The 25,716-nt window shown below is 41.3% G+C and overlaps 1 protein-coding gene across 1 annotated transcript in view; it reads right to left on the minus strand.

Annotated features, from left to right (window-relative positions):
• srfbp1 (serum response factor binding protein 1) overlaps positions 1 to 25,716 on the minus strand; it is a 233,218-nt gene that overhangs the window by 164,071 nt on the left and 43,431 nt on the right. The window contains exons 2-3 of the mRNA XM_055633138.1: positions 4,073 to 4,161; positions 2,208 to 2,280 (exon numbers count right to left, since the gene is read on the minus strand). Of these exons, the coding sequence (XP_055489113.1) occupies positions 2,208 to 2,280; positions 4,073 to 4,161 (162 nt within the window). The remainder of the gene's footprint in view (positions 1 to 2,207; positions 2,281 to 4,072; positions 4,162 to 25,716) is intronic.

Below are 25,716 nucleotides of genomic sequence, written 5' to 3' on the forward strand. Positions count from 1 at the left end.
GGAAAGTGAGGATGGCCTACCCAGCTCTTTTTATTGAGTGGCCTGGATAAGATTGGCTGAACGGTCACCTTCTATGCTACCAATTTCTATCATTCAATGATACAGCATAGATGTACTAAGAACTGTTGATTTTATTTTCGGTGACACGGGTCAATGAAGGAATGGGTGGGACAGGAAAGAGAGAAAGAGATACATCTGGAAACTGTTGCAGCTGCTTAGCTCTTTTGATGATTCTAAAAATGTATTTGCTTTTGAATATAGCCAACATGGGAATGCAAAAACAACCAAATGAAGTAGAAATGAAAGAGTAATCCAACACACATATACAGCATTCCTTAAAATGTAACAGCAGTGATAGAATTGATGCTGTTCCAACAGGCCACTTTTTACAGCTGCTTTGAAGATGTAAAAAAGATAAATGTAGATAACACTGTAGGAATTTGTTGCATTGGCACAAGGTACGAGGTCTTCCTATCCATATTTTCCACATTAAAGGCGGTTGAAATCTGGAATGCACTGTCTGAGGTGGTGAGGAGGCATGTGCTTTCACAATATTTAGACAGGCATTTCAAATACCTATTGCAGAGAAAACATGGGCTGAATGCTGGAAAACAGGAATGGTATAAGACAGGTACTTGATGGCCAACACAGATATGGTAGGCTGAAGGGCCTGTTTACCTGCTATGACCCTATAATTCACACAGTATTTAATTTTTCATGATATTTACTATTCATGAAAAATAGTTACAAATGCAAAGTCTCACATATGTGCATATTTTACTTTGTTGACATGGAATTTAAATTGGTTGTTCCTTTGATATGCAATGTACCAACTAATGAAAAGGAAAATGGCACAAATACTAAACTGACATTTTTAACATTCCAGATTGTGAGCCTTTGCATGTTTTAAAGAAATGTACTATTTAGTAGAAAAACAAAAAAAGGCTGGAGATAGAGGTCAAGAAGTCAGGCAGCATGTGTGAGGAGAACATTTCAAGTCGATGACTATCATCAGTGGAAAAGTAAGAAAAAAAGTGTTTCAAGTTACAGAGGGGAATTGGTGGAAAGAAGAAAGAGAATGTCTGTTTAGGATGGAGGGTAAAAAAGTATAGCTGACACAACTGATAATGATGCCAGAGAAAAGCGAGAGTAAAACTACGTGAGTTTGTACTGCATACTTTAAAAATAGTTCACATCTGAACAACTTTACCAATTCTTTAAAAATCTTTTTTTTTAAAAACAAATCTATTTATCAAATGTCCTCAAATCAATATTTCATCATTCACAATACTAAACTGTTGTTGGTTCCCTAGTTGAAGAGAGAGGGCTTTTCTATGTAAAGGAGGGGGGGGGGGGGGGGGGGGTAAAATGGACCGCTGAGACACTGTATAAGAAGGGACAGAGCTGGCTACTTTCTGAGGAGGCTCCGCTCTTTCAACGTCTGCAGTAAGATGCTGCATATGTTCTATCAATCGGTGGTGACCAGTGCCATCTTATACGCTGTCGTGTGCTGGGGTAGCAGGGTGAAGAACAGAATTAACAAGGTCACCAGGAAGGCAGGTTCCGACCTGGGGGTGGACTTGGGTTCACTGGTGATGGTCTTGGAGAGGAGGATGCTCCTCAAACTGCGGAGCATCTTGGACGATACAGTTCACCCTCTCCATGACACACTGATCAACCTGAGGAGCAAATTCAGCAACAGACTGGTTCCTCCAAGATGCAGCACAGACGCCACAGGAGGTCTTCTCCCTGTGGCTATCAAACTGTGCAACCTCCCCTTTCTGCCGTGGGGTAAACTTACTCCCCTTCATCCCCCAGACCCCCCCCGCCCCGCCCCCCCACCCCAATCTTTGCACATCTCCAATCCTGGACTCGTCACTTTAATTTCATGTTTCATGTATCTTGTTGTGTTTTATGACTGTTGGCAGACCAATTTCCCTCCTGGGATAAATAAAGCTCTATCATATCGTATTGTTTTGTATCTCTGGAATTCTTTCACCTGGAAGGTGGAGGCAAGATCATTTAAACGGGAGGTAGATGCATTTTTGAAACAATGAGGAAATCAGGGTTATGGGGAAACTCCTTGGGGAAAAAAAGTTGCGACCCAGACAGTCAGCCATGATCATATTGTATGGGATGGCAGTTTTAAATGATCAGGTGACCCATTCTTGCTCTTATTTTCATGTGTTCTGTGTACAACCCAATACCTTCATTGTATGGATGTCCTCCAGTAATCTTTCTGCACGTCGTAGATTCTTCATGACAGCATCTTGTGTTCCTCTGCAAAGACATCCAAAAATGTAATCAGGTTGGATACTTGTTAAAATGGAGATTCAAGATACTGCAGATGCTGGAATCTTGAGCAAAAAACAAACTACTGGGGGCACTCAGAAGGTCAGGTAGCATCTGAGAAGGGGAAAAAGACAGACAGCATATTGAATTGGGACTAAGGAAGAGTTACAACCTGAAACATCATCTGTCCTTTTCCCTGGCTGTATGTTGCCTAGCCTGCTGAAAGTAATTAGCAATAATATTTTGTAAAAAATCATATTCTCACATTAACATAACAATAATAAGAACATCGTAAATAGTGTAGTTGGATACTGAAAGTAATTTCTTCACAGCAAGATTGCTTCCATTTAAAAAAAAAATCTATTATAATAAATCATGTGCAGAAAAAGTAAATTAGTAGTGTGAATTCAGGATTTTAATCATCCTATAAAACTAAACACGTTTCTCAAGTTTTAAGAGCTATCAGATACGTTCATGCCCAAAATCTTCTAAGCTGTTGCTTAGAAATATCCAATTTTTGAGAAAATTATTATTAACAATCATTATGGTTGTAGTTCACAGATGTTATAATGCTACTTTAACATTAGTAAACCAGATTGAGTTTGAATTTAGTTTATTGTCACGTGTACCGAGGAACAGTTAAAAGCTTTGGTTGCGTGCTATGCAGTCAGCGGAAAGACAATACATGATTACAATTGAACCTTCCACAGTGTACAGATACATGAGAAAGGGAGTAATGTGAATGACGTTCAAGCAGCAAAACTAAAGCAAAGCTGCATCACTCCATTTCAGATTGTGGAATTGAGGACGTATTGTGGTTCAATTTGTAAATCATAATTTACAATCAGGAGACAGGAGAATTTGTACATTCTTAAAAACTCTTCTTGTTTTCATCTCCTTCTTTCGCTACTTCCTTACTATGTGATCTTCAGTCCTTTGAAACAGCTGCAGTCATCCAAGTCCAGCTTCTTATTCATCTCTAAATTTAATTGTTCGACTGTTGGTAGCTGTGACCTAAAGTTTATATTTGCCTCTCAGGGTCACACAGCGCAGAAACTTGCCCATGCCGACCAAGAGGTCCACCTGCACTAGTCCCATCTGCTCGCGTTTGCCCCACATCTAAATCTTTCCTATCCATGTATCCAAGTAGAAATGTTTATTTCTCAAGAGTTGCTTGGTTTCCCATCAGAAAGGAAATAGAACCTATTAATGTCGAGAGGTAGCTCACCCCAATCTGAAATTATACCAAACCCATCACAGTGTCCCTGCCCTATCCCCATGAGATGGTATAAGAGTCTGAAAATTTTAATGTCCAGGTTAAGGGACAGCTTCTCCCAACAACTATCAGTCTATTGAAAATTACGAACTCCAACTAAATTCCAAACTGTGAACTCTCTGGTTTGCACCGGGGACTTCAGACTTTTTTGGTTTTATTGGTGTTAGTTTACACTATATTGGGAATTTTTAGTTATTGAACTTTGTTTATTATATACTGAGTATTGTGTTTCCAAACCTGTTGTGCTGCTGCAATTAAGAATGTAATTGTTCTGTTTCGGTACTTATGACAATAAAACACTCTTGACTTGTTTGCTTGCTGGACAAATGGTTCATGTTATTTTGACCAAATGCAATTGGAAAATGGATGAAAATGATATGAAACCAAGTTCCCTTTAAATTTAGTATAGCCACATTCTTGACCTTGGTGACTATTGCTGTTATTACGGAAGTTTTTGCACCCTCCCAGTTTCCCAGCAAATATCATGGACATTGAGTTACTAACTTTTTCTTTTTCAGGTCGGCGATGTTTCTCGATAATTTCCGTATGATTAAAATTCTTGCTTTCTTTACATCTTTTCTCAATTTAACAATCTAGAAATGAAAGACGAGGCGGTTAATATCTGCAATATTACAATATCTTTGAGAACTCTTAAGAATTCAAACGTCTGAATTTTTCCTGTCTGAACATTCACTATAGCTATTCAATGTAACAGCTTATACTTCGGCGTCAAGAACATTACCAGGCCAAATTCCAAGAACCTTTCTAATGCCTAAAAAGAAACAGGCTTTGTAGGCATAAGCAAGCATATCCAGTTACATTGTAATGTTATTCTTGGAGCTTTTATTTCAAAATTGATATCAAAATCCAAACTTCAAAATCAAAAGCTTCAGTGAAGCAATTACTGAACAAAGATACAGCCTCTCAAAAACCTTCAAAGCTTTGTATGACTCGAGCCAATTGACAATAATGCATTGCAGTTAAAGGACAATAAAGTGAAAACATAATTTAATGACATCACCAGACGTCGGATATAACACCATGGACATTTTAAGATACAAAATAACTTTCTCCACACACTCCAGTGCTGGCTCGAAGGGCCGAATGGCCTACTCCTGCACCTATTGCCTATTGTCTACTCTAAAACTGGTTTTAGCCTGTGTAACCTCCGTAACGCCTTTCAATTTTTTTACACGTAATTAAGAGACAGTTTAGGCCAGTTTCTTTAAATGTGCTATATTACTGCAAATTGTATTTACAGTTTCAATAGACCAAAAATATATTCAGAATGACAGAAGAACCTTATCCTATAATATGAACTAATTATCATCCATCAAGTTGCATTTACACAGTGATAAATTAGGCTGTGGGCCGAGCATCGAAAGTGTGTCTAGAATTTAACTTTCGTGACCCATGTCTAGGAACTACTTGAAATTTTGATCAGATTTAGATAAAATCTAATTGAGAAGGAAGTCATAACTCGTTAGTGCCAAAAGTAGCATATCAATTAATTAAGCTAATAAGAAAATGCGATTGAAAAAGTAAGCGCCATCCAGTGTTCAATGCTCATATTACTCCATGAGAAGCCTAATTCCGTGCTGCTGTCTATTTAAACCATGTATTATTATACCATATATATATATATATGTATCTGACGTGAATATGACTGTAATTATATATGATTATATATAACTATATTACTAAAAGTCTGATCTTGACCGCTTTTGACTTACGGTGATGTGATTTCCAAAATAAGTCCGCAACTTACGGCCGTCATTTTTGGCCACCTCGCTCAGAGCCCCCCTCCGCCGGACTGGACCAGAGGATTTTTCCCATCGATGAAAAATCAGAGAGATATTAATGTTTTTTTTTAATTTCGCCATTCTCTCTGCTGGCAGCAGGGGGAAGGACCATAAAACCCAGAAGTGTTGTGGGCCACTCAGAGGGTGACATCAAGATGGCGCCGAGTGCAGACGCCGTTGAATAATTCAGGAGAGCTGCTCTGTCCTTGGTGAGTGTGTTTGTTGGATGTTATTTAAAGCACGTTATTGCTTCAGCACCAGCAGCCTCTACAGGAGGCTTCAAACATTAGTTTTACACACTGTATATTCACCACGTTCTGAAGTTATTTGGCATTTTAGTATTGGGTGAGTGTGAGAGTAAATGAGTCTGCGTCTGTGTATGTGTGCATGTGTGTGAATGAGTGTGTATGCATGAGTCTGTGTGTGTGTGAATGAGTCTGTGTGTGTGAATGAGTCTGTGTGTGTGCTCGTGTGTGTGTGTGTGAATGAGTCTGTGTGTGTGTGTGTGAATTGTGTCTGTGTGTGTGTGTGTGTGTGTGAATGAATCTGTGTGTGTGTGTGTGAATGAGTCTGTGTGTGAGTGTGTGAATATGTGTGTGTATGTGTGGTAATGAGTCTGTGTATGTGTGAATGAGTCTGTGTGTGTATGTGTATGTGTGTGTGAATTAGTCTGTGTGTGTAAGTGAGTCTGTGTGTGTGTATGTGTGTGTGTGTTTGTGAGTGTGTGTGTCTGTGTGTGTGTGTATGTGTGTGTGTGAATGTGTGTGTGTGTGTGAATGAGTCTGTGTGTGTGTGTGTGAATGAGTCTGTGTGTGTGTGTGTGTGAATGAGTCTGTGTGTGTGAATGAGTGTGTGTGTGTGTGTGTGTGTGTGTGTGTGTGTGTGTGTGTGTGTGTGTGTGAATGTGTGTGTGTGTGTGAATGCGTCTGTGTGGGTGTGTGAATGGCAAGGAACAGAGTGGGGGTGGGGGTGGGGGGAGGTGAAGGGAAGAGGGGTGACTGAGTGAACTGGCAGCATGCCAGGCGTGAGTGACTGTACTGCCAGCCCACAAGCCGTGAGTAAGTGAACTGCCAGCCCAATAATCAATTCAGTCCACCCTCTTCCCCTTCTCTGTCACAGTCTGTCACCTGTTTTGGGCAGAATTTCTGGCAGTTTCTGAGCTCCCAGCCTGCCAGGCCTCAGTGACTGTACTGCCAGGCCTCAGTGACTGAGCAGCCAGCCCAAGAATCCAATCGGCCCACAATGTCTATTATAGCTCTCTGGAAACCAGTACCTTCGGTCCACAACACCCATAGTAGCGCAACAGAAAGCACCCCCCCTCCCTCCCCCACTGGCGAGCAATATTGAAATTGGTGGAGAGGTGGAATATTGCGTTGGGTGACCAGCCTTCCCGTGTGATGCTGGGACCCAACGGGTCCCACTTATAACCATATAACAATTACAGCACGGAAACAGGCCATCTCGGCCTTTCTAGTCCATGCCGAACACTTACTCTCACCTAGTCCCATCTACCTGCACTCAGACCATAACCCTCCATTCCTTTCCCGTCCATATACCTATCCAATTTATTTCTAAATTATAAAAACGAACCTGCCTTCACCATTTCCACTGGAAGTTCATTCCACACAGTTACCACTCTCTGAGTAAAGATGTTTCCCCTCATGTTGCCCCTAAACCTTTGTCCCTTAATTCTCAAATCATGTCCTCTTGTTTGAATCTTTCCTACTATCAATTGGAAAAAGCTTATCCACGTCAACTCTGTCTATCCCTCTCATCATTTTAAAGACCTCTATCAAGATCCCCCTTAACCTTCTGCGCTCCAAAGAATAAAGACCTATCTTGTTCAACCTTTCTCTGTAACTTAGTTGCTGAAATCCAGGCACCATTCTAGTAAATCTCCTCTGTACTCTCTCTATTTTGTTGACATCTTTCCTATAATTTGGCGACCAGAATTGTACACCATATTCCAGAATTGGCCTCACCAATGCCTTGTACAATTTTAACATTACATCCCAACTTCTATACTCAATGCTCTGATTTATAAAGGCCAGCACACCAAAAGCTTTTTTTACCACCCTATCTACATGACATTCCACTTGCAGGGAACTATGCACAGTTATTCCTCGCTCCCTCTGTTCAACTGCATTCCTCAATTTGCTACCATTTACCATGTACGTCCTATTTTGATATGTCCTGCCAAGTGTAGCACCTCACACTTATCAGCATTAAACTCCATCTGCCATCTTTCAGCCCACTCTTCTAAATGGCCTAAATCTCTCTGTAGACTTTGAAAATCAACTTCATTATCCACACCACCTATCTTCTGCATACTTACTAATCCAATTTACCACACCATCATCCAGATCATTGATGTATATGACAAACAACAGTGGACCCAAGACAGGTCTCTGAGGCACCACACCAGTCACCAGCATCCAACCTGACAAACAGTTATCCACCATTACTCTCTGGTATCTCCCATTCAGCCACTGTTGAATCCATCTTACTACTCCACTATTAATACCCAACAATTGAACCTTCTTAACCAACCTTCCATGTGGAACCTTGTCAAAGGCCTTACTGAAGTCCATATAGACAACATACACCGCTTTACCCTTATCAATTTCCCTAGTCACCTCTTCAAAAAATTCAAGAAGATTAGTCAAACATGGCCTTCCAGGCACATATCCATGTTAACTGTTCCTAATCAGACCCTGTTTATCCAGATGATTATATATATTATCTCTAAGTATCCTTTCCATTAATTTGCCCACCACTGACGTCAAACTAATTGCTAGGTTTACTCTTAGAACCCTTTTTAAACAATGGAACAACATGCGCAGTACGCCAATCCTCCAGCACCATTCCCGTTTCTAATGACATTTGAAATATTTCTGTCATAGCCCCTGCTATTTCTACACTAACTTCCCTCAATGTCCTAGGGAATATCCTGTCAGGACCTGGAGACTTATCGACTTTTATATTTTTCAAAAGTGTCAATCCTTCTTCTTCTTTGATCCTCATAGTTTCCATAGCTACCCTACTTGTTTCCCTTACCTCACATAATCCAATATCCTTCTCCTTGGTGAATATCGAAGAAAATAAAGTGTTCAATATCTCCCCCATCTCTTTTGGCTCTGCAGATAGCTGTCCACTCTGACTGTCTAATGGACCAATTTTATCCCTCATTATCCTTTTGCTATTAATATAGCTGTAGAAACCCTTTGGATTTACTTTCACCTTACTTGCCAAAGCAACCTCATATCTTCTTTTAGCTTTTCTAATTTATTTCTTAAGATTCTGTTTACATTCTTTATACTCCCCAAGCACCTCATTTACTCCATGCTGCCTATAATATTGTAGATCTCTCTCTTTTTCCGAACCGTGTCCAATTTCCCTTGAAAACAATGGCTCTTTCCCATTATTACTCTTTCCTTTCAGCCGATCAGGGACATAAAGATTCTGTGCTCTTAAAATTTCACCTTTAAATGTCCTCCATTTCTCCTCTACATTCTTCCCTTAAAACAAACTGTCCCAATTCACTCATTTAAAAAACTTTTGCATCTCCTCAAACTTAGCCTTTCTCCAATCAATGCATTTAGAACCAGATTTAGGTTACCAACTGCAGGATGTGCTTCAACTGAACAATTCATAAGTTTCATCCAATGAAGGCGGCAGTTTAAAAAAAAGTACCCAACAGTATTTCCATGCAAAAATAAGGCACAAAATGCTGGAATAACTCAGATGAGGCAGCATTTCTAGAGAACATGGATAGGTGACCTTTCTGATCGGGATCCTTCTTCAAACATTCCTATGCAATGTAGTCGTTACAAATTCCTGCCATCAGTGCTCTTGATCTGCCCATTGCCTGTGCGTGCGGCTCAAGAGGCTGTGGGGGTGGGGGTGGGGTGATTAAAATGCGGGTTTTTATTGGTTGTCAGGGAGGGAATTCCTTGTACGACAAGCTTATGAAGAAATTTCATTCTGTGATCCTGTTCGCAATTGTTTTTAAAATGTTGTTTAACTGTTGACTCACTGGATGAAGGTCTGGCCCAACTTCAACGCCTTCAAAATCACAGATCACAAGTTCAGAACAAAACAAAAGGGTTGCACTGTAGGACATTTATTTAACATCTTATCTAGTTTTTGGTGTAATTTAATTTTAATCTGATGATGTGTTATTTAGGCCACGATATCGGCCGTGTCCTACCTGCCGGCTGTGAGTGTGAGCAAAATCATGGGGGCGGCCATAATCCGATCTCTGTATCATAATCCACAAACATCCACTCTCAAGATAATCAAATTCATTATTTTTTGCACAATCATGTCATAAGAACATCTAAATTATCTATATTTTGTGTTATTGTATTTCCATGATCAATATTTGCATACTAAACATCTGACTAAAAACTTCTACAGTGCATAGTTTTTTGTCACATGTTTAGTATGAAAAGGGTGTTAAAATGAGTTCTTTTTGCCAGTCTAATTCAAGAAAACTTGATTCAAACCATTGCTGCTAAAATCAATTCTTTATTCTGACAGCGCTGGATAATTCTTTAAACCTTCCAACACAGAGTTAGAAACTCTGGGGCAGGTTGAAAGAACTACAACTTTGGCATAAATGTAACACATTATATAGGTAAAAGACAAGGATAGTACAAAAGGAGTGGCAAACTATTAACCAATCATTATGGTTTACCATACATTTAACTTATTTGCATTAACCAATCAACTAAATCCTTTCCATTGATTGACAACACGTATAGTCACATGATTTTCCCTTTTCCAGCCCCTTTACAACCTTCATCCCCTCTGTGGTTTCTTCAACCTCTTTGCTCAAAATCACTTTATTTCATTAAAGTAAAACCACAGATATAAAACTAATTCTCACAGAATACTTCTCAGAATATACACATAATATAGCAATCACACAACACATACATACAAAACATATTTTCACTTTTGGAAAAGAAAGTTATTTCTAAAACTTCAGATTTAACCAAAGTCTAAATACTTACAATCGTAATTAAACACAATACACTTCACAATTAATTTCCTTACAACCACTTAGTTAAAATACAGTTACTTATGGATTACAAAGATTAAAGATGAGTTTTACCCCATTCTTACAAAGTGGTAAAGACAAAGTTCTAATCACACAATTCCCACCTCCAAGCTCACAAAGGCCATATACTTGTCACACTTGATAAATTATAATTCCTCCTTCCAAGCTCGGGTCTAGTTTCATTCTGAATTACAACCTCCTACTATCAGTGGAGGAAAGGAATGTAAGGTCTCTTTACGACCCCCCCACGAATAGCATTCCACACAGCAAATAGAAGATTACTATATGCAGACCCCAATCGTTTGGCTTAGATTAAAACAGAGTTACTTTCTTAGTTTTTTTATACACATAAGAAATCCTTTTGCAAAGGTCACACAACCATCATCTATGCCTGATCTCTTATCCCAACATAAACACATCTAAACAGCACAAACCATCTCACAGACTAGTATCTACCCTTGGTGCCTACAATCCAACATAGACAATCATAAATCGCCTTAGATGACACAGCCAAACTCTGAGATGTGTCACAAAGGAAGAAGGATGGTGCCCATGTCATGGAGAAAGATCCCATTAACAACCTCTATTATAAACACCAACCTAAACCAACTACACCTTCTCACAGCATGATTATTGCTCCAAAGCAATAAAGAATAGATATGCCTATCCAGATCACCCTTTCCATGTTTATGATAAGCCATCTGTTCTCCTGTGTGTGTTCTTTGTTCTTTATTTCTTTGTGGAGGCATGTATTTCTGAAAGCCCCAACTCCAAACCCTTCTCTTGCAACTTAACACAAGATCCTTAAGAACTTATCATTTGAACAATTTTAAAATAATATTTCCTCATTCCCTCTTCTGGTCATATTATGACCACTAATAGGATAATAACACAACAGAAATTCATCAGCATTGGCTTATTAGTCATCCAAGTTTATACCTAACCTCAGATGCTTTATAGCCCCCAAAACCCGGACCATGTAGGTCGGCAGGTTGGCTTGTTGACACCAATGCTGTTACCTACTTCTCTGCTATGCTTCAAACCCTAGCCCTTAGGGTTCTCAACTATTCTAGGCTTCATACCACTAGTCCATCTCCAATTTATTCATTCTAATACATTTATCTTCTAACAATTCTTTTTCAACCTGCGCATTTACCATCCTTTCAACATCCTCATCCTTCAACATTGGAATTTCTTCTTCTTCTAGATGTTGCAATAATATCTTCTCACCAGTTTCCACATTACCCAAGACTGTCATTAGTCTAGCACTAATACATCTAACAATAGCAATTCCCATGAACAAACACAAAACCACTATTGCTGCTCATATGGCCATACCAATGATCCAACTATATAACCATACAACAATTACAGCACAGAAACAGGCCATCTCGTCCCTTCTAGTCCGTGCCGAACACTTATTCTCCCCTAGTCCCATCTACCTGCACTCAGACCATAACCCTCCATTCTTTTCCCGTCCATATAGCTATACAATTTATTTTTAAATGATAAAATCGAACCTGCCTCCACCACTTCCACTGGAAGCTCATTCCACACAGCTACCACTCTCTGAGTAAAGAAGTTTCCTCGCATGTTACCCCTAAACTTCTCTGTACTCTCTCTATTTTGTTGACATCCTTCCTATAGTTAGGCAACCAAAATTGTACATTGTGTATCCTCACAACCCTGGTAAGAATGCTCATTGTCACGAGGTAGTGGCAAACAGTTAGCTGGTGGGGCTAAGGACTCGTCATAATAGATTGTGACAGCTTTGACCGGAACTGGCTTCTCATCTTGACATTTTACTAATCGTTCAATCCTTCCCCACTCGGGAGATACTGTAAATAGGTTAACAACAGATGTCATAGCGGGGTAACACACAACTTGCTCTTCACCAAATAATTCATTATGGGCTCGTCCAAACATGGTAGAGTCTCTTTTTCTTCCAATGCCCGTTTTCCCCGTCTCTTTTGCCCGTGTCCTTTCTTCAGTAACCCAGGGTAGACCTCTAATGCTTCTCGATAGCATAGTCCATCATACAAATGTCCCCTTGCCGATTTGTCTTCCAAGGGATTTCGTTGGCAGAAAAAGTCAAACTTGCACCCTCGAAACTAATAGGGTAATTCCCACAGGGTGTCGGTTATCTAAGTCTACCTGTCGATCAGGCTGATGCAGTATCCCATTGCAATAGTCAATCTTGGTGACATTTCAGATTCCAAAGGCATCCGGGCCATTGCACTGTACCACATCTCCTTTGCAGAGGTGAAAGATTCTGCTTAATTGTCCCAGGACATATCGTCAATATCGACATATCGTCATCAGGATGCAGAGCAGGATGAATCGCCTCATTTTAATCTATCTGGAATAAGCAAAGGCTCACAAAAACTCATTTCTTACTTAATTAGCTTAAACAACTATTTACTCAATTTAAACGTCCTTCAGTCAGTCAGTCCAGTAATCAGTCGCATATTCTTAACCATATGGCAAAATAAGGTTTCAAATTAAACTTATAATAATACAACTAAACTTATAATGATACAACTCCCAAACAAAGCAGAAATGTAAAAACTAAAAACTCTTGAGTTAAAAATAAAATTACTCTTTCCCCCCCTTTTTATTGGGCTCCCCAATCAATTTGCAGTGGTGCAGGTGAACCCATGCAGCACGACCCTCGACCTTGGCAGCGGTCGGAGTGGTGAGAATGACCTGGAAGGGACCATCCCAACGTGGGTCCAAGTGCTTACGCGTCCAGTTCCTGATCAGCACATAGCAACCTGACTCAGTATTAGATGGAACTTTGAGTGCTGGCGCCACACCATATGCAACCCTGACCTGTAAATAAGTAGTTCGCAAAGCACAGGTTAAAGTTAATACATAGGATTTCCACAGGCGTTATTCATGCTGTACCAGATGGAGTGGTCTGTATTCTTATTATGCCCATCTTCTATAGTTCTCCATACTATCCAATACACTGTCTTTTTCTGAAAATTTCAGCAAACAATCCAATCAATCCACTTTGAAATCTCAGCTGGATTGTCACATAATACTGTTTGCATCTTAAAAACAGGTAAAATACAACGGATTAAAATAAACCCAACAAACTTTCAATTTTTCTGTCAAACAGGAGTGATCAAATATGTTATATTCCAGTGATTTAGCAAAATATCAATTTAACTCATGATTAACCCATTATCAGTCAGTTGCCTTCTTCCCTGGCTCCATTGATTTATTACCCTTCTCCAACCAGAATGGTTATCTAAACAAACCATTAAAGCTGGTTGTGTTTCAGCAATCAACTTATTTCCCCTTTTAAATTGAGAGGTTAAATTCACAGCCGAGGGTAGCTGTAAAAAAACTTCACCCTCCTGCTTACAGTTTTTTTAAAGCGACACACACCTACACTTATAACATGTGATTTACAACAAATAAAATACTTAACTTCAGCATTCATTCAAAAACATAATGCTACCACACACATGAGAGGCGTTTACACTAATTATTCATTTACTAAAAACACAAATAATTACAAAAACATACTTATAACACTGACATCTTTCCAACTCAATGTAGTCCATTTGAAAGGTCTCAAAAGGACCTGCTGGTAAAGGAATCAGGTTCACAGGACAAGCCTTCACCTGGATTATGCTGCTAGCAAATCAGACATCGCTGGCTGATACGCCGGGACAAGTCAGAAGTTTCAGATGCCACCAGGTCTCTAAAAGCATATCACTTACAGCCTTGGTCCCACAATGAGTTGCAAAGTGTACAAATTCAATAACCCACAACGCAAGCTCGTTAGACATGCAAGTCTGTCCGGCAGGCGTAACCCATAAGCTAGTGACAGGATCGTACAGACAACCCTGGTCCTGCCACAGCTATTTTACCTTTGCAGGAGCGTCCTCCTGTATTTAAAGTACTCCTTGGATGGTTGGCATTCCTTTTTTCGAGGGAGACTTATCCCTAGTATAATTTTTAGTCTGCCTCATCATGTGGGGCCCAACAATCTGGTGACTCCTAAAAGCTTTCTTAGCCACATCGTCGGCAAGGCGATTTCCTATATCTCTGGGGTTTTAACCTATAGTATGGACTCTAACTTTGATAACAGCATGCTGACCGGGTAACTGAATGACCTGTAGCAAATTAGAAACCATTTTTTTTGTGAGATATCACTGTCCCTGAAGAGGTTAGAAACCCGCGATTCTTCCATAATTGTCCATATCAGGAACCACTCCAAAGGCATAATGGCAGTCCGTGTAAATATTTGCAGATAGTTCTTCGGCCAGGGTGCAGGCTCTAGTCAACGCAAATAGTTCGGCTAGCTGGGCCTAGAAGGGAGCCTCAAAAGATGCTGCTTCAATGGTCGTTCCCTCCTGATTAACAATCACTGCCTGACAACCATTCTCCCTTTCAACAATGAATGAGCTGCCATCTGTAAACAGGGTAACATCCAGATTTGTTAGCCCATTCAGTCAGGGACAGTCACTGGTGGAAATTCTCTCGTTTCTCTCATCACATATTCGTTTTTACCTTTACCTGGGCTTCACTGTCTCCAATAGGACAGTCTTTCCAAAAGGCTCTCACAGCTCTTGACATGCGGGCCGATGAAGACTCTGACCAGTCCATATTATTGGTTTAAATAGCCATTGCAACGCTGGAAGGCAAACAGTTCATAACCATAGCACCAAACCGTGGCCAGTCATTTCCTTGCTGATACTGAGTGTCACCTGACTGGTTGCTGTAGATGGGTTTTTTTTAACCTTCCCAGAAAATCTTCTGCAGCCTCTCCTTCCCCTGGTTTCATATCTCCCTTTGATATATCGATTGGCTGCTGGAGAGTGAGGCCCACGGCTGCCAGCATAAGCTGTAATCGATGCTCATTGTTACCTGCCCCTGGGTGCGCCACCGCTAGGTCTGCATGGTTGTTCTAGGTTAAATGTACCAAGAATCTGGTATACTCAATCGCTGTTAAGACTTGCTGAACTAGTACCCATAAATCTCGGGAATCAGCGTAATAAACAGATATTGTTGTTCTTCAAAATTCAATGAAAGTTTGTGGATTCCGTTTCTTAGGCACTCCCAACAAAATTGCCATCATCTCATTTGGCTTCCACGGCAGCCATACATTATTCATGCCTGTTTCGCCATAATCTTGTTGGTTGGGTGGAGGAGGTATAAGGGCTCTGGGGTTAGGGACCGTTCTGACAGAATATTGGCGCCTGGAAGATGCTTTCTTATTCCGTCTATTTCAGCACCTTCCCTTGTTGCTTCTGGGGTGTGGTTTTCTCAGCCAAGTGCTCCCTTTTATAGTCCCAACTGTGTGTGACCTCCTTTCCTCTCGTCCTTCTTGCTCCTGGTCTCTAGACTGTGACCATGTATGCCATGCTACAGAGTCTAAACTGGGGCTTCTCCAATTTTTTTTTTGGTGCCTGGGCTTGGTGCACTATCGATTTCTGATCCTGTCCTAGGTAAATTTGGTTAAATTCCTGTCGCCACTGACTGGGGCTCAGACTTTTCTGATTTTCCCATACCTCCCTTTCGTCTCCCTCTGCTAATTGAAGGCCAACCATTTAAACTGCGCAGTCCCTTTTTTTTAAAAAACCTTTTTCCTTCTCTCTCCTCTAGTCCTTTCGTGTGCACACTCTCGTCTCATTACCTCAACATTAAATTGATGTCCAATTCCTCCTCACGCCAATTTCGCCATAATTCAATCAATTTTTACTCTTTTTATTCGCATTTCTTTTCCATATTAATTCTTGGGCTTGTTTTTACCAGATCTGGATTTCTAGGACCCCCCCAGAGGCCATTGTTTGTTACCTAATTTCTGATTTAATGCCCCTGATAATTCTCGGAATTGCTGAGAACTTTCAGGATATTTGCCACATAAAATCTGCAATGGGCTGCTAGAACTCTTGGTGTTATCTAAGTGATTACCCATCTTAATTCACTTATCACAATTAATATATTTATCACACTGATCAGTACTATATTCACAACCAATTTAATCTATACACAGTATTAATATTCTTATAACAATATAATAATTACGTTAACGTTTTACTATTCCTTATTTTCACTGGATCCGAATTCAATTGTTTTTAATTACTTCGCACCATTCCAAATGGTCGAGATTAATTTAGCACTGTCAGTGATTAGCCGACCCTGTTTCCAAATCTTTCTAACTATCTCCTGCCATTCCAAATGGTCAGGATAAATTTAGCACTGTCAGTGTTTAGCTGACCCTGTTTCCAAATCACTATCTCCTGCCATTCCAAATGGTCAGGATAAATTTATCCAGTTCAGCCGGCATTTACCTTTGATCATTCCTAATGACCAAGTTTCTCCATTCCTAATGGAGCATTCCCATCACCTTTGATCATTCCTAATGACCAAGTTTCTCCATTCCTAATGGAGCATTCCCAATGACTAAGACTCCCCATTCCTAATGGACGAGTCTGTTCACCTTTGATCATTCCTAATGACCAATCTTACCAATCAACAAGGTTTGTTAGACTGACCTGATTCTGTCTGGATCCCGTTCAACACAAGAACGAAGGGTCGACTACGCAGCGATATATGGAGAAGAGGAAAACAGAGTGGTGTTCAACTACTCACTTCTGCTTGGCCAATTCCTCTGGTCCAATCAGTGCGCAGTTTAACACTTATTTTCGTTCCTCGTGTTGTCGGTGAACCGTCTGAATCCCACTTCTGACACCAAATGTTAAAATGAGTTCTTTTTGCCAGTCTAATTCAAGAAAACTTGATTCAAACCATTGCTGCTAAAATCAATTCTTTATTCTGACAGCGCTGGATAATTCTTTAAACCTTCCAACACAGAGTTAGAAACTCTGGGGCAGGTTGAAAGAACTACAACTTTGGCATAAATGTAACACATTATATAGGTAAAAGACAAGGATAGTACAAAAGGAGTGGCAAACTATTAACCAATCATTATGGTTTACCATACATTTAACTTATTTGCATTAACCAATCAACTAAATCCTTTCCATTGATTGACAACACGTATAGTCACATGATTTTCCCTTTTCCAGCCCCTTTACAACCTTCATCCCCTCTGTGGTTTCTTCAACCTCTTTGCTCAAAATCATTTTATTTCATTAAAGTAAAACCACAGATATAAAACTAATTCTCACAGAATACTTCTCAGAATATACACATAATATAGCAATCACACAACACATACATACAAAACATATTTTCACTTTTGGAAAAGAAAGTTATTTCTAAAACTTCAGATTTAACCAAAGTCTAAATACTTACAATCATAATTAAACACAATACACTTCACAATTAATTTCCTTACAACCACTTAGTTAAAATACAGTTACTTATGGATTACAAAGATTAAAGATGAGTTTTACCCCATTCTTACAAAGTGGTAAAGACAAAGTTCTAATCACACAATTCCCACCTCCAAGCTCACAAAGGCCATATACTTGTCACACTTGATAAATTATAATTCCTCCTTCCAAGCTCGGGTCTAGTTTCATTCTGAATTACAACCTCCTACTATCAGTGGAGGAAAGGAATGTAAGGTCTCTTTACGACCCCCCCACGAATAGCATTCCACACAGCAAATAGAAGATTACTATATGCAGACCCCAATCGTTTGGCTTAGATTAAAACAGAGTTACTTTCTTAGTTTTTTTATACACATAAGAAATCCTTTTGCAAAGGTCACACAACCATCATCTATGCCTGATCTCTTATCCCAACATAAACACATCTAAACAGCACAAACCATCTCACAGACTAGTATCTACCCTTGGTGCCTACAATCCAACATAGACAATCATAAATCGCCTTAGATGACACAGCCAAACTCTGAGATGTGTCACAAAGGAAGAAGGATGGTGCCCATGTCATGGAGAAAGATCCCATTAACAACCTCTATTATAAACACCAACCTAAACCAACTACACCTTCTCACAGCATGATTATTGCTCCAAAGCAATAAAGAATAGATATGCCGATCCAGATCACCCTTTCCATGTTTATGATAAGCCATCTGTTCTCCTGTGTGTGTTCTTTGTTCTTTATTTCTTTGTGGAGGCATGTATTTCTGAAAGCCCCAACTCCAAACCCTTCTCTTGCAACTTAACACAAGATCCTTAAGAACTTATCATTTGAACAATTTTAAAATATATTTCCTCAAGGGCAGAGTCAGTCCCCCTTGTTTTGTATTGTATTGTATTGTATTCAAATTTATTGTCATTGTCTCAATTTGAGACAACGAAATGAATTTCCCTTACAGGCAGTATCATAAAATCATAAAAAAGAATAAATAAATAATAAATAAATAATAAAACATATTAAAAATAAAATTGAAATTAAATTACAAAAAAAGCACAAACACAGAAAGTCCACGACACAACATAACATAAATGGCACCAAGTTGAGGATGGCACCATAGTCCAGCCAGCCTCCCCTCCGTGTTCATCCGTGGTCGGGGCCTTCCGAGCACCCGCAGTCGCCGCCCCGGGTGGCCCGATGTTCAGGCCCTCACGCCGGGCTGGTGGAACGCCGACGCCGAACCCCGACGGTGAGCATCCTCCTCCTCAGCGGCCCGGACCTTCTGATCAGCCGCCTCCCGCTGCCGGAGTCTGCAGCTCCTGAGTCCGCAGGTCGAGCCGGGCAGAGTCGCAGGACCCCGCGCTGTCCATCAGCGCCGCCCGCGTTGGGAGCTCGGCAAACCGCAGCTCCATGATGTTGGTGCAGCAGGTCCAGCACTCCGGGCTCCAGACGGCGACCCCCGGTAAGGCATCGCCAGCCCCGCGATGTTCCAGCGCTGTCCCGGCAGGAAAGGCCGCGCCAATCCAGGTAGGTAGGCCGCTGTGGGGGGGGGGGGGGGGGGCGAGGACGCGACTCGAATAATAGTCGCGTCCTCACCAGGAAGCGGCTGAAGGACGGTATCCCCCGCACCGTGCCCTCTTCCCCCACATAAAGACACCAAAAAATTAAAAAAAAAACACACTTTAACATAACTAAATAAACAAAAACACAAAAAGATACCGGGCTGTAGGTGGAGGCTGCTGGCACCAGCGCCACCGGAAGTACAATACTTGTTCTCACCTTCCACCCTACCAGCCGTCACATATGACAAATAACCCTCCAACATTTTCGCCACCTCCAACGGGATCCCACCACCGGCCACATCTTCCCATCTCCTCCCATCTGCTTTCCGCAGAGACCGCTCCCTCCATAACTCCCTGGTCAATTTGTCTCTTCCCACCCAAACCACCCCTTCTCCTGGCACTTTCCCTTTCAACCGCAGGTAATGCTACACTTGTCGCTTTACCTCTCCCCTCGACTCCATTCAAGGACCTAAGCCGTCTTTCCAGGTGCAGCAGAGGTTCACCTGCACCTCCTCCAACCTCATCTATTGCATCCGCTGCTCTGGGTGTCAGCTGCTCTACATCAGTGAGACCAAGCGTAGGCTTGGCGATCGCTTCACCCAACACCTCCGCTCGGTTCGCATTAACCTACCTGATCTCCCGGTGGCTCAGCACTTCAACTCCCCCTCCCATTCCGACCTTTCTGTCCTGGGCCTCCTCCATGGCCAGAGTGAGGACCACCGTAAATTGGAGGAGCAGCACCTCATATTTCACTTGGGCAGTTTACACCCCAGCGGTATGAACATTGAATTCTCTAATTTAGGTAGTCCCTGCTTTCTCCTCCCCTTCTCAGCTCTCCCTCAGCCCACTGTCTCCGCATCTTCCTTTCTGCTTCCTGTCCCCCCCACCCTCACATCAGTCTGAGGAAGGATCTCGACCCTTAACATTGCCTATATCCTTAGCTCCATAGATGCTGCCTCACCTGCTGAGTTTCTCCTCTGATTATCTTGAGAGTGGATGTTAGTGCAGTGTTACGACCCTGTCCCACTTAGGAAACCTGAACGGAAACCATTGGAGGCTTTGCGCCCCACCCAAGGTTTCCGTGCGGTTCCTGGTGGTTCCCGGAGGTTTTTGTCAGTCTCCCTACCTGCTTCCACTACCTGCAACCTCTGGCAACCACCTGCAACCTGGGTGGGGCGCAAAGTTTCCAGAGGTTTCTGTTCAGGTTTCCTAAGTGGGACAGGGGCATTATAAACCAACAGAGTAAAATTTATGGGAATTAATCATTCAATTCTTTCGATTTGGCATAGAAATTCATGACAAAATGAGATTTTAAAATCATGTTATATTGTGAATTCTTGTGTGAATGGGATCAGTTTGTTATTTGGATACTTTGGCTATTTAAAAAGTTCGTTTTAGCCTTTTCTTAAGAATGGGATAGATGTTTAGATCTAGCAGTTGAATTTAAATTAATTTACTATTTACTATTTGATTTAACGTTTAACTTGTTTTAGGCATTTTGTTGAACAAAATCATTTCTACTATTTCTTCTAAAACTGCAAATAAAAACTTGTTTCTACTTAATATTATGTATGCAGATGATCTTGTGGTCTTTAGTCCATCTAGCGCTGGTCTCCAGCAGCTCCTTACTATATGTTCCATGTATGGTGTGGAACATGATATTAAATATAATGCTAGTAAGAGTGCTGTTATGGTCTGTAGAACCAAAGAGGAAAAAAAGGACTAAAATATCCTGTTTTTAAATTGTCTGACAACAATCTTAGTGTCTGTAATAAGATAAAATATCTAGGGCATATTATTACAGAACAAATGACAGATGATGAGGATATTTATAGGCAACGACGCATGCTGTATGTACAGGCAAATATCCTCTTGCGTAAATTTGGTGCGTGTGCGGATGTGGTGAAGATGTCGCTATTTAGAGCATACTGCACACCCCTCTACACTGCGCACCTGTGGTCGAACTATTTAAAGACAAGTATGCAGAGACTAAAGGTGGCATATAACGATGCCATGAGAACACTGCTAAGGCAACCTAGATGGTGTAGTGCCAGTAATATGTTTGTGGCTGCAGGAGTCAGTACTTTAGAAGCTTTCCTAAGACACCACATGTATAAATTCATTTGCAGGATAAATGACTCTAAAAATGTGCTTATTGTGGCCTTGACAAACATAAGGGTTAGCACTACACGCTACGAATCCTAGTTGTGGTGTCACTGGTATCGTTGTCTCGTTGTAGGACATTGATCATCTTTTAATCTGGAGTTTTAACTTAAGTATTGTGGGTTTTTGTTAAATATAAATTATGATGTTTTTATGTGATATACCATGATTTTATATATATTTATGATATTTGATATGCAATGCATTTTTAATGTAATGCTGCCCCTTGTCTGGACCTTGAATCCGTAATAAAGTTTATTATTATTATTATTAATGCTGTTCAGTGTTTTTTTTCTCTACATTTTTCAGATACCTCCGAAGTAGAAATGCAAAATTGTCAATCCAAATATCCAGCCTGGCATAGCTAGACCTCACCTTGAAGTGAATTTCTCATGCCCGACTCTTAAAAATGGACAAATCTTGTACCTATACCTCGTTTGGGAAAAGTTGGTCTGAATGGGAAAGTAGTGGGCAGAAAAGCATGTCATGTGTGGTTTGAAGTGAAAAAAATTGGAGTTTACAATGGCAAAATTGAAAAGTTGAGGGAAAGCAAGGTGTACAGAGTTGCTTATTGGTTGCAGTCTGAGGATTATGATGATGCTACTGATTATGATATGCCAATGTACCAGCTAGCAACTGATCTTCTCCATGAAGACTTAGTCTTATACTAGAAATAGTAATTTATTTACCTGTCTGTTATGGACACAGCATATAATACAATAATATTAAAGTTCTGATCTTGAGAATATCATATTTTTGAATTTTCAAGACAGTCTGGGTGTTTATTACTATTTCCGTCACAATGGTTAATTTTGCCTAATTAGCTACTTAATTAGGTAATTAACTAATTTTATTAATTCCAGGTCATCCAAAGAAGATGTATCATATTTGTTTCAGAATGCTTCAATCTATAATAACAAAATGTCATTCAGTTCTTTTAATTTTTAAGAAAGTTATGGACTTTTATGTCAATTCCCTGTCATTGATCACAGCTTTTGTGTTATGTTAATGGGCAAGCAATAGGGAACAAGATGCTAATTTCCGAGTATGAAAATTACCGTAACTTTTTTAATACTGAAGATATGAAAATGAATTAGGTATCAAATTAAAGTTCTTTTTATGGTTTATCTGATGGGATAAATTACAGGCTTGATTTGTCAGAGACAATGAGTAGGCATTGCCTTTCTCCCATCACTGCCTGAAAAGTTTCTTACAAATCTATGATTCTTAACCTTTGCAATTCAACAGCAGTGCTACATATCAGATGTTACCACTCAGCTGAACAGTTTCTTCCAAATTGTTGTGGGATAGAATTTTTCTCCCCCAAATTAGAAAGCCATCCAAGAACCAGAGTCAATGACAGATCTATGTCAAATAGGATAACTATTTTCAGTCTAGTGAGAGCAACCAGAAGGGAACAGATTGCAGAGAGCAGAGCTGCTTGCCAATGAATAGTTACTGCCCAGAAACCTGGAAATCTGGCACAGTTATTTCAGTTCTGCTGTAATTAGACAATAGTTCAAATCTAAGCTGTTATTTTTAAAAATATTCCAAAAGTCCCAGAGAGGAGGAGTCAGGGATTTTTGGTTTGATATATTCTTTACCAATTTCCAGGAAATGCAAATTCAGGGCATAATAACTATAAAGAGTCTTATTAACCTTCATTACTGTGTACATTAGATGTTCGGGACTGTGTAGAGATAGTTAGATATAGGTGTAAAGAACAGGATGTTCATAAGAGAAGAACAGGATGTCAATAAGAGAACACAGAGAGTGGTGAATCTGTGGAATTCTCTGCCACAGAGGGTAGTTGTGGCCACTTCATTGGCTATATTTAAGAGGGAGTTAGATGTGGCCCTTGTGGCTAAGGGGATCAAGGGGTATGGAGAGAAGGCAGGTACGGGATACTGAGTTGGATGATCAGCCATGATCATATTCAATGGCGGTGCAAGCTCGAAGGGCCGAATAGCCTACTCCTGCACCTATTTTCTATGTTTCTATGTTTCTAATAATAGTCTGGATGATAAACCTCAACAATTAGTATCAATAATTTTATAGCAAAGCACCAGTCCGTGCAGAACAGCGATCACCCGTACACTAGCACTATCGTACACACGGGGACAAATTACTTTCTTTTTACTGAAGTCAATTAACTTACAAACCTGCACATCTATGGAGTCTGGTAGGAAACTGGAGCACCCGGATAAAACTCACGCGGTCACAGGGAGAATGTACAAACTCCCTACAGACAATAAGTAGTCAAGATCAAACCCGGGTCTCCAGCACTGCAACTCTACCGCTGCACCACTGTGTCGCCCCACTCCGATGTTGCATCTCCACATAATCCTTAAGGACAAATGCTTTATTCTTTCATCTTACATCTGAATACTGGTGCCGTAGATATGGAGTTGTGAAATAATATGATCCAAAGCATTTGAAGGAGAAAAATTGCTTAGTTGCTTACAATGCAGGAATGTTTAGCAAGATTTCTGAATAAGATTATAGATAACATAGAAAATATAGAACATACAAATCAGTTGAAAAAAATAACAAAATGTTGACCAAACGCATACAATTGCCAACCTAGAACAGTAACGTTCCATCTTTGAATGAGAGCTTCAGATTAATCACCATGGCAGATGTGCTGACAATAAGTATAATTTGTGTTTCAGTATGAGTGTGGGGGCGCCTTCAAGTTGGCTGCCCTGCCAGCAGCTGTTAGTCTTTTCACCATTAATTTTTTTTTTTTTAGTGAGTGTTTGCTTTGGAGGTCTTTTAGTCTTTTATGTGGTGGGTGGGTGGAGGGGAAGGGAGAAACTTTATTTCCTGGTCCCTACCTGGTCGGAGAGGCAGCTTTCCTCCGAGCTGCTTTTTCGCCCCCCTCCTCGCGGCCTACCATCGGACTGCAGCGGCCTTTCCTGTCGGGACCGGCCGGGACTGCAGCTTCGGCGGTGGCACAGCGCAGGGACGCCATCACGGAGCGGGCGATACCCTACCGGGTCGCCGTGCGGTGACCGCCGACGCCAACATCCGAGGAGCTGTGGCTGCGGGCGTCCAGCCGCGGGCGGCGCTGGATTTAAAACACCACGGAGCCTGGAATTCGAGATCGCCAGAGTCGGAGCTCCAACCAGCGCGGCCTGAGGACTACAGGTGCCGCGGTCTCCATTTCACTACTCCATTTCCAGGCCGCTGAGGATTGTTCACCCGATGCCGGAATTCCAGCTTTCCGGCAAGAGGGCCTGAAAAACATCGGACTGGCTGCGGTGGCCACAACAGGCCCAACTATGGGTGAACAGGGGATGGGACTGGACTTTGCTGCCTTCCCCTGCAGTGGGAACCATTGTAAGTAAATTAGTACGTTTTATTTATATAGCACGTTTTAAGTCAACTCGCATTGACACCAAAGTGCTTTACATAAAATGAATAATAAGTTTCCATACAAACAATAGAAAATGTTTAAAAAATAAATAAAAAATGGACACAACACATTATAGAGTTCAACACAAATGTCCCCCCACAGCAGAATCAAAAATTTCTACTGTGGGGAAAGGCACCAGAAAGTTAAGTCCTCTTCCTCTGTGAAACACCCGAGGTCGGGGCCCATTTGTGGCCTTGCAGCCAGTCCGATAATTTTCAGGGCCCTCTTGCCGTGAAGATGGAACTCCGGCGTCGGGTGAAACATTCCTCAGCGGCTGGGAAAGTCTGGACCGGCTGCCTCCTCCCCGGAGACTGGAGCACTCGTAGTCCTCAGGACGCTCCGGTTGGAGCTCCGACCCCGGCAAACTCGATCCCAGGCTCCGCGGCGCACCAAATCCAGCGCAGCCCGCGGCCGGACACCCGCAGCCACAGCTCCGCGATGTTGGGAGTCGGCGGCCACAGCGCTCCGGAGCTTACCGCACGGCGCCCAGTTAAGGCATCGCACGCTCCCTGATGGTGTCCCTGCGCTGCGCCGCCGCCGAAGCTGTAGTCCCGCCGATCCCGACAGGAAAACACTGCTCCTTTCTCGATGGTAGGCCGCGAGGACGGGGCGAAGAAGCAGCTTGGAAGGATGCTGCCTCTCCGACCAGGTAGAGGGCTAAGAAATAAAGTTTCCCCCTTCCCCACCCACCACATAAAAGACCTCCATCTAACATTTTTTGACAGGACTTAAAATAAAAAAAAGGTGAAGAGACGGACTGCGGGCAGGCTGCCATACACAGACGGCGCCCACTCTTGCACATCCGCCATTGTGGGGGGATGTTTTTA

Source organism: Leucoraja erinacea, chromosome 3, assembly GCF_028641065.1.
Source record: "Leucoraja erinacea ecotype New England chromosome 3, Leri_hhj_1, whole genome shotgun sequence".
NCBI classification, from domain to species: domain Eukaryota; kingdom Metazoa; phylum Chordata; class Chondrichthyes; order Rajiformes; family Rajidae; genus Leucoraja; species Leucoraja erinaceus.